The sequence below is a fragment of the Prionailurus viverrinus genome, chromosome D4 (assembly GCF_022837055.1).
Source record: "Prionailurus viverrinus isolate Anna chromosome D4, UM_Priviv_1.0, whole genome shotgun sequence".
NCBI lineage: Eukaryota > Metazoa > Chordata > Mammalia > Carnivora > Felidae > Prionailurus > Prionailurus viverrinus.
The window spans coordinates 32239117-32249028 of record NC_062573.1 but is presented as its reverse complement, the minus strand read 5'-3'; the positions used below and the strand labels follow the sequence as shown (position 1 = coordinate 32249028).

At 54.9% G+C, this 9912-nt stretch overlaps 1 protein-coding gene across 1 annotated transcript; it reads right to left on the bottom strand.

The window, feature by feature from the left end:
- Positions 1-330: 330 nt before the first annotated feature.
- On the bottom strand, positions 331-6352 carry AQP3 (aquaporin 3 (Gill blood group)). The gene is made up of 6 exons (XM_047829556.1): positions 6165-6352; positions 3008-3134; positions 2513-2650; positions 2017-2135; positions 1472-1689; positions 331-1383 (listed from the first exon to the last, which is right to left on the bottom strand). The coding sequence occupies exons 1-6, from the start codon at positions 6270-6272 to the stop codon at positions 1215-1217; spliced, it is 879 nt and encodes a 292-aa protein (XP_047685512.1). The 5' UTR covers positions 6273-6352; the 3' UTR covers positions 331-1214.
- Positions 6353-9912: the final 3560 nt, after the last annotated feature.

The window sequence follows — 9912 nt, the reverse complement described above, 5'->3', positions numbered from 1 at the left end:
GGGAGAAAGTTCTTTGCTAGGCCAGGTTCAAGCCTGCCTTCCTGGGATGATGTGTGGGTGCAGGGATCAGGAAGAAGATGCCACTCATTGTGTAGGAAGATGGAAGCTTGGGAGAAAGTGTGGGGCCACTGAGTTCAAGCTGAGAAGCTTGGTGAAGAGGCTCACTCACCTGTCTGTGGGACTTACTCTTGCCCCTCAAGCAGGGCCCGAGTACTGCCCCTAGGGTGCCCTGGCCTGGCTGGGCACCCTGGGTATTTGTGGTTGGACACAATGAAGCTCCTTAGCTGGCCCCAGGACAACAGCAGAGAAAACAGAGAGAAATTTCCACAATTGGCAGTTTTAGGGACACATTTTATTGTTTTTTATATATATATATATATAAAAGGCAAAAGAGTACATGTGTTGAGTGGAGAATTAAAGGGGTGAAGACCCTATTTTAAGTAGAGTCTCCCAACCCCCATCCTTAAAACTGTAACATCTACTATGTATATTTTTTAAAAAACCAAAAAACATGAAACTTATACCTGGACTTCACCCCACCACCACACATGCCTACATTATGACAGAAATACGTTCTCTGCTCCTACTTATGTACAGCCAGAGCTCCACACCTGGGCTGGGGTCTCCTCCTCCCGGTCCTACCTCCATATTCCCACCCTACCTCCCCCAAAGCCTGTAGAAACCCCCTGCTAGAAAAAGGGTGCACGCATGTGTGCACACACACACACACACACACACACACTCAGAAACACATATCTGGACCCTCCTCCACATGGAGCCCCCAAAACATGCAGACCCCTGGCACTTTCCTCACTCACAGAGGGGACATACCACAGATGGACCTTTCCCTAGGCTCCCCCCACAGCTAGAATCCTTTCCACTTGGTCCCTTGCCCTGATATCTAGGAAACCACACACACACACACACACACACACACACACACACACACTCAAACACCAGCTGCCTATTCTCACTTTTGGGGAGACAAAGAGATATGTTGGCCCTACTCCCTGTCCCAAAACAGCTTAAAGACAGTGTCCTAAGGTCCTGTTTGGGCAGGGTCCAGTGGAGAATCCTGAAGAAGGCCGTCCCACTGCAGTGGGGAGTAGAGGGAGTTTCTTAGTCCGGGAGGGGGACCACAAAGGCTTCCAGGGAGCAGCCCCTGCACAGTCTGTGGCTGCTCAAGAGAGGGTGGGGAGGTGGCCCCTGGCCACTCAGATCTGCTCCTTGTGCTTCACGTGGGCCAGCTTCACATTCTCCTGCTCAGTGGAGGGTGCAGGCTGCTCCAGGTGGCAGCCGATCATGAGCTGATACACAAAGACTCCCGCAATGGAGCCCAGGAGAGGCGAGACGATGGGCACCCACCACCAGTGTCGGCCAGTCCTAGGGACAGACACATGTGGTCAGGGGAGGGTGGGGCAGCAAAGGGAAGGCGGGCTGGGACAGGCTGGGTGGAGGGGGCTGCACTCACGTGAAGACTTCAGAGCCCCAGCCAGCAATGGCGGTGAAAAGGCGAGGGCCGAAGTCCCGGGCGGGATTGACAGCATAGCCAGAGTTGAAACCCATGGAAGTGCCGATAACGAGGACCACCAGGCCCACGGTGAAGGCCTCCAGGCCACGGGGGACAGGGTTGTTGTAGGGGTCAACAATGGCCAGCACACACACGATGAGGGATGCTGTGCCAATGAACTGGGGAATGGAGAGGACAGGATGAGGACCTGCTCCTACCCTACCCTCTGGTCCCTCCTCTGTCCTTGGGCTCCTGGAGCCTTAACACTTCCCAAGTTCACTTCTCTCCAGCAGTGGTGCTGGCCCCTGGGGAACTAGCTGAAAATGAAGATTCCTAGGAATCTGCATGTTTTATAAGTACCTATCACCATGATTCTGGTGTCAGTGTCCCCACACATTGAGACAACCCTGCTATAAACAAGGAGTCCTGTCCCCCAGCCCCCCATGAGATGCTCACAGCAGCTTGGTCCTCCTCTCTGTGTTCCCTAATGAGTCCCCAGCCCATACCTGGTCGAAGAATCCATTGACCATGTCCAAGTGTCCAGAGGGGTAGGTAGCAAAGATGCCAGCTGTGCCATTGGGGCCCGAGACTACAAGCTCATTCTTGGCGAAGTCCCAGATTGCATCTGGTGAAAGATTAGACCCAGAGTGGGTGAGGGCAGAGGCTTACCCAGCTCTCCTGTCTCAGGTCAGGCCCACCCTTCTGGAGGATCGCAGGTGAGCAGCACATCACTGCTGTATTACTCAGGAGTCTATGGAAGGGTGGCAGGGGCGGGGGAGGGGGGTGGGCAGCGAGGATGGTGGATGGCCTGAGACTCTGTTGCCCAACTTGTTTCTTTCTTTCACCTTGTGCCCCCAACCTTGGTCCTGTGCAGTGAATGAGTGAGTCATAAGCTCGGGGCCTGGGCAGGCCCCAGCTGTCTGTCATCAAAAGGCCTGGTGCCAGGAGGTCCCAAGCAGAGAAAGGGAGGTAGTGGAGGATGGCAGGGTGGGGAATGCTCACCATAATACAGCCCAAAAACAATTCCAGCACCCAAGAAGGCTCCCAGTGTCTGAGCCAAGGCATAGATGGGCAGCTTGATCCAGGGCTCACGTGCCAAGAAACACATGGCAAAGGTCACAGCAGGGTTCAGGTGGGCCCCTGGAAGAGAGGAGATGGGACCTATTAGTCACTGTAACCTCCCACAGTTGGGGATCCCAGGATCTCTAACCTCCATATTCCCCTTCTTTGGCCTTAGGGGGCAGGGGTGCAAAGGGTTTCTTGTACCAGATGGTGAGTTGGACTATGTAACAGGCCAACACTGATAATCTGATTCCAAGGTGAGAGTCAGAGGTTCAAAGTGTCAAGTTCCTTCTCCACTCTCCACTTCAAAGGGCTCAAAGCTGAGGCCACGGCTATTCCCTGCCCTTGAGAATGGCCCCCACCACCTCATTCCCCAGTTGGGCACCCTGGGGAATGCCCTTGAAGGTAATGACTGAAGGTGGAGCAAGGCCTTACCAGAGACCTGGCCAGCAACAAGGATGCCCAGGGTGACAGCGAAGCCAAAGGCTAGGTTGATGGTGAGGAAACCACCGTGGGTGCCCCGGCTGAGCACCACCTGGGCCACGGAGCCACAGCCAAACATCTGTATCAGGAAATAGAACCAGGCAGGGAGAGTGAGGCCCGGCAACTCTCACTCCAGAAGGAAGGAGTAAATCCAGCAACCTCCACCTGCAGTCGTCAGAACGGGAAGCCATTCCTGGGGGGATCCAACCCAACCCCCTCCTGCTGCAACTGCACCCTGAAGAAGAAGCAGACATGCCCTCCCACCCACAATGCCCAAACTCTAACAGGGCCCTATGGAAGGGACTGGAAGCAGAGTCAATGACAGGGAGCCCAGAAGATGGCTGGACCATCTTCTCTGATTTTTCTGGAATCTCAGTAGGAGTGAGGTGTAAGGGAACAGCTTTTACCTTAGCATAGTTTGTCCTCCAGCCCTTCAGGTCTGGCCCACAAAGTGGGAAGGCTCTCACTCATCCTCCCACCGCCCCCACCCCCACACTTGCCTCCTTCCTTGCCCCAGAGAAGAGCTGGATGGGAGTTGGGCAGGGGGCGGGCAGTGCCCACACAGAAATAGGGAGGAGGCCAGAAGTTAGGCTGAGTCTGCTTCTGAATCTGGAATGTCAGAGCCCCTGCCCCTGCCCCTATTCCTGTCCCAGAGTCTCCTCTCCCCACCTTCCCTGACCTGACCTCAGGAATCCAGGTTCCCTACATAGATGTGGAGGTCCTGAAGACAAAGGTCTGAGTGGCTCCTCTCTCTAGCCCTGACCCGGGACTCAGCAGTGCAAGTGGAGAGACTGGCTCTAAGCTTTCTGACAGGGATGGAAGAATTCAAGAGGACTAAGGTCCCTGATGTCCTGCAAATACAGAACATCCTATTCCTTTGTTCAAATGTAAAAATGTTTCTGTGCCAGCTGTAAAGAACTACCACCCTGAGCTCCCATAGTGTCCCCCAAAGCTGCTCAGGCCCTGCCCTGGGTCTCCTCTTCTACCTCCCCATAACTAAAAGTTTTATGTCTACCCAGGGGGCAGTTTCCAAGACTTGTGCTAAGAGCCCTTGTCCATTCTGACAGGTCAGCATCCTGTTGTACTGGGTTGTTAAGCATTTTGATTATCATCCCTCAGAAATACCAAGAGATAGTGAGGAAGCCAGCGGCAGTGATGCGGGGCAAAGGTGTGTAGGCAGGTGAGAGCAAAGATCAGAGATTGGGCGGGGGGGGGGGGGAGGGAGGCACATAGGGGTCTGGGGCACGCTGCCCTGTCTGGCAGGCCCTGGCCTCAGCTCCTTTCCTGCCTGAGGCCCAAACCTGGCTTCATCCCAGGAGACCTTGGAGGGAAAAGCTGTCAGAGCCAGTTCCACCACCTTGGGGCTAATCTTCCTCTTCCTCCCCCTCCTTCTCCCTCACTCCCCACCTCGATTTGTACCCCAGAGAAAGGGGCTCCCCTCACTCAAAGGCCAGCCCTGATCCTGCCACTGCAGGCTCTAGGTCCCCAACTCACAGGGGTATGTAGGCAAGCCCTCCTCCACCACTCACCGATCTCCCGGGCCTAGCCCTCCTCCTCAGGCAGCCATTGAGGTTCTGCTTTTTCACTGACATCAGATGCCTTACACTCACCTGAGCCTGAAAGCCTTCACAAAAGTAACACCCTCTTTTTGTGGTTGGGGATAAACCAAATGATCCTGGGGCTCAGTGCAAGGTCTGACTGCTCCTTTGTGGCAGAGGCAAACTGAGATGTGGGAGGGGATGGAGAGGCCCCTCTGTGAATGTAGGAGACAACCTCCCCTGCACTGGCATCTCTCGAACAGGGGGCTGGACCATAAATCAGATAAGCAGTGAGGGACACTAGGCTCTGGGGCAAGAGGGTGAAAAACACCTGCCCCTCCTCCCTTCTTGGCACAGGGAGACAAGGGATGGAGATGACGGGTAGGGCCACTAGTCTTGTGAGGGGCTGTGGATAAAGTGCCCCATCTGGCTCCTCCCTTGCTATTCCTGGAAGCCAGAGGTGAGTCTAAGAAGTTTTCTCCCCATGGCACCCATTCTACCACCATCACCCATTTGAGGTGGGCCACCCCAGCCCTACTTGCCTCTAGTTAAGCTTCCTAGTCTACAGGGGGCTGGCTGGTGTGCATCACCTACAGTGGGGGCTGGGGCAGGAACGAAAGAACCTATCCACTGCAATGAAGCAACTGAACCCAGAAGTAACCCAGGAGAAAACAGGTGTAACCACGTGAAGGGCTGAAAATCAGAGAGTAGCTGGGACAGGAAATGGAGACCTTGAGTGGTGTGTGCCTGTCAGACCCAAGAAATGCAAACAAAGTCACCCAGGAACAAGCTAGGGACGAAACTGGTGTAACCAAGGAGTAAACTGACCGAGGAGTAACCCAGGCAGGGGAAGTGGCCTACCCAGAGAACCCACAAACTAACTCAGAGGCTGTTAGAGGCTGGGGAGTAACTCAGTGTTTTGGCACAGAAGATGACAGCATATGTCTGGGTGACTGACAGAGTCTGGGAGCCACTCAGCACAAGGGGAGCAACTTTAGCGACATCCTGTCCTCTGTGCCCAGGGCCCAGCTGCCTTCCACAGCCTCGTATCTTCAGGATCCTTCTTTCTTCCAATTCTGCTGTTTGCACCCTGTGTGCCTTCCGCCCTCTGCCCCCACCCGTGGAAAACTGTCCTTGCATCGGGGAACTTTTGGACTTTCTGAAGCTTAATTATTCATTAGGGGCCAGATATCCAGGACCCAAATAATCTAAAAAGGATCCATTTGCCAATGCCTCCACTGCCTCCCAGAGCTGGGACTCTGGGAACTGGGGAAAGTGAGAGCCAGAAGACGGTGGAGGTCTCAGACTGCAGGGGTGACTGCTGCCTCCAGCCTGTGGGTTGGGGCACTGGTGAGAGGGTAAAGGATCAGAGCCGTCAGTGGGAGTAACAGGTGGCACTCTGGCAAGTCAGAGCTGTCACAGACGGGGTTAGAGCTGTGGGGGAAGAGCACTCAGGGAGGGGTCATGGTGGAGAGCAGAGCTGGGAGAGGGGTCGGGCTGTCTCGAAAAGCAGCCCCTCCCGTGAACAGAGGGGGAGAGAGAGAAGGGCTTCTCCGGGCCCCTCCACTCACCACGAGGATGAGGGTCCCCAGGCACTCAGCCAGAGCCTGGCGAAGCAGCCGGTAGCGGATGTGGAGCATCTCCCCGCAGCGGGACACCAGCTCCTTCTGTCGACCCATGGCGGGAGTGGCGGCGGTGCAGGCGGCGGCGGTGAGCGCGGCGGGAGGACGGCCGGGCGGTGGCTGTGGCCCCGAGCGCCGGGTGGCGCCCTTTATAGGAGCCGGAGGCTCTCGCCACGCCCTCCCGGCAGCCCCTCCCGGCGGCCCCTCCCGCTGAGCCCTGAGACCGCCCGAGGTGTGGGCGGCCGCCCCCAGCGGCTTGCCTGGGGAGCCTGGTGAGGACGCGGGGCTGCGGGAAGCTGGGGAGGAAGGTGGGGGGCGGGGAGGAGCTTTAGGGGTGGGGTTCGCCTGGAGAGGGCACTTAGGGGAGGAGGTGTGTTACGGGCTGAGAGGGGATTGCGGGGTTCTGAGAGCCAAAGGTCGGGTACAGGCATGTGTGGGACATGGCTGGGGAGGATGAAGCTGCCAGTGGAGACCTCCTTGCCCCACTCACAGTGAGCCCTGCTCACCCCCACGTGATGGTGGGGGTGAGAGAGACTTGTCAGAAAGGAAGGGAACTGGCCCCATCCAGCTCTACAGTATAGCTGGACCCGTTATGTCCTCAGAGAGGGGGCTGGAGGGAGGAGGCTGTGGGCCCCAAGGGAGAAGAGACCGTTTCATAGTCCAGACCTGCGTGGACTCACAGAACACAGGCGGAGTTCCAGCCAGAGTTCATGGGCCTGTTGTTCCTTGTGCTGAATATGTATCACATGTTGCATGTCCTGATCGGCTCTGTCCATGGCTATGTCCACACATGACATCTGTCCTGTGTACCAGATTGCACCTTCTGGACATTTCTCATGGCTGTGTACATGTCTGTTGAACCTGGCTAGGTTAACTGAATTTGCCACACGTGTATCTGCGCATGTTTTGCACGTGGCTCCAGAGGGTGAGCTGCAGTTGTCCTGACATGCCACATGCCACATGCTTGCCAGCAGGGTGAGTCCTACCTAGTTGTTTTTAACTCTCTCTTCTCCCACTCTGGCTGATCCAGCCAGGGGAGAGTCTGACCCTTTAAGAGGTTAAGCTGGCTAAACTGTGAGAGTTGTCAGCCCCATCTGAGGTGGGACGTGGGGCAACTTTGCTCCTCATATTGCATTTATTTTTTATTTTATTTTATTATTTTATTTTATAAATAAAATCCCAAGCAGGCTCTGTCGTACTGTCAGCACATGGAGCCTGAAGCGGGGCTCAATCCCACCAACCTTGAGACCATGACCTGAGCCAAAATCAAGAGTCGGACGCTTAACTGACTGAGCCATCCAGGCGCCCCAAAAAAATTATTTTAAAAAATTAATAATTGGGAAACTGAGGAGTGGTAGCCTGGACCCTACCTCCACAGGACTGGGAGCAAATATGACTGCACTCCAGTTGCTATGGCAGCATTGCCTGGGGAGACCACATTTTCCAGAGGCACTTAATCCAGGTGGTCTAAGGGCCTTGGGGACTTATCCCTTGAGGAATGGCTGTCAGGAATAAGGGCTCCATTGCCCAAAGGCTCTTAGGCCCAAAGAGATGGGATTTAGCAACACACATTGGGTAAATTTACACACTCTTGCACATGCACACGCACACTCTGAGACTGGCAGCCATGCTTCCCTATAAACCCTCAGCTCTGTTCACATGCTCATGGGATCCCCTTCACATGGGAAACTAGCCATGGGCTCAAACATGTATGTAACCCATATGTGAGGTCTCCCATCGCCCTTGGCCCAGGAAGGAGCACCCCACTCCTCCAGCCCCAACGGGTTGGGAGGTGCCATGGTGAATCAGGAGGCCATCACCAAGTGCCTACCCATGGCACCACTGCCAGTCTGTGACTCAAGACAGAACACTAGACTCCTGGTGCCAGAGCCCAGACTGTGGAAATGGGGAAACTCCCTTAACCATTCTACTTTTTCTTCTCCCTGCCATATGATGTGCTTCTCAGCCTCTCAGTGCCTCAGATGGGGCTCCAAAGGCAGCACGGGGCAGGAATTGGCAAGGAGCTCTCCTCAACACTGAAAGAACATAGGAACCCCAGCCCATAGCACCTTGTCCTCACTGTGCCCCATCCTGGGGCTGCCAGAAGGACAAGCCTGGCCTGGAAACCAGAGCACAGGAGAAAAACAGGGGAACTCTGCCACCAGCAGGCATATATGCAAGGCCCTAGACACACATGCATTTGCACTTAGCTTACATAGGTGTTCACATGTGCTGCACCATATGCTCCTACACAAAACTCATTCATATCTATAATTAATGTGTGGACATACATGTTCATACATGTACCTACACATGCACAATGAGATGGATTCGGGTTGAAGCAGAGAAGGTATGATACAGGTAGAGCTTCATGTTTCTTAGTGGGCGTGAAAGAGGGGGAAGGGTACAGTGCCTTCCAAGGGTCCTTTATTCCTGCCAGCCCTCATTTGGGACTAAAAGGGGTCTGGACCTGGGGAGTTTGTGCAGAATTGCCAGGCTGGCCTGAGTTGGGGGGGCAGAAGCAAGACCTCACTGTCTCTTCTCGTTGTAGTCAATGTCAACGGCGCCCCCTGGAGCCAGAGACAGAAAGAAGTATGGCTTCAGAGAGAAGTGATTGCACTTGGTAAGGCCAACTCTGAGTCACAGAGCTTACCTATAGCCCTCTGGGCTCCCTCCTGTGCTTTGGGAAGGAAAACTAGGGCCAAGTGCAAGTGCAAGCTAGAAGCCAGCCCACCTGGGAGCTCTGGGAGGATGCAGATGAGGAGGCACCACCTCGTCCCAGGGCATCTTGAGCAAGGTCTGTCTCACCTGGGCGGAGGGCTGAACCCAGGAAGGGGCCTTGACAGCCCATCCACCCGTGGGAGGCTGTGATTCCTTGAGGTCAGAGCTGGGGGAGTGGGTTCCCAGACAAGGGAAGGGCTAAAGATGCAAGTCCCAGCCTGCTGGACCAGAGGGGCTGGCTGGGGCCCTGTAAGGGGAGGTGGTGGCACACCCTTCATTTTCTGCCCCCGAAACTCTTTTTGTTTGAATAGGAGCAGCGTGAACCATCAGAAGATACATGGGCCTTGCTGTTAGCAAGTGGGGTGGAAAAAAGTGTAGACATTAGAAAACAAATCATGCTATAGTCTCCCCAGCCTCTTCAAACCCCCTAAATCTCTTCCGGTCTTTGGAACAGGGTGGGGGAGGGGCAGGCCAAAGCAGACATACAGACATTTTCAAGTTTAGAGATCACTTCCTCCCATTTGCAAAACAACTCCCAAAAGTGGGTGTATTTTTCCCCTTTCACAGATGACAAAACTGAGGTTTAGAAAGAAGTCACCTGCTGAGGTCTCAGCCAAGCATTGAGCTGGGATTCAAACCTCATGAGGATAAGAAGGTGAGGTGAAGAAGAGGGCCGGAGAGGCCCGGGAGCCTCAGGTCCAAGGCACAGGAGGAGCAGGGAGCCAGGACACAGGAATCCACTGAGTCTCTCCATACCACCTGAGCCCCTTTTCTAGAATGCACCCCACTCTTAGGCCAATGCTGGACACTATTCCTGCTCCTAGGCCTCAAGAGTTGGGGGCTGGCTCTGGACTGGAATTGGGAGTGGAGAGTGGAGATGAATCATCCTATTATGAGCGTCCCCAGACTGGGGGGCGGGCAAGCATCTCCTCCTACTGTGCCAACAGTCACCCCCTGTCTCCAGACAAGATGGCAG

Coding starts and splice junctions, on each gene's coding strand:
- AQP3 (XM_047829556.1), bottom strand. CDS start 6,272: ATGGGTCGACAGAAGGAGCTGGTGTCCCGCTGCGGGGAGATGCTCCAC. Junction 3,135..6,164: donor TGGGGACCCTCATCCTCGTG/GTGAGTGGAGGG, acceptor TTCCTGATACAG/ATGTTTGGCTGTGGCTCCGT. Junction 1,384..1,471: donor TGGGGCTCTGAAGTCTTCAC/GTGAGTGCAGCC, acceptor GTCTGTCCCTAG/GACTGGCCGACACTGGTGGT.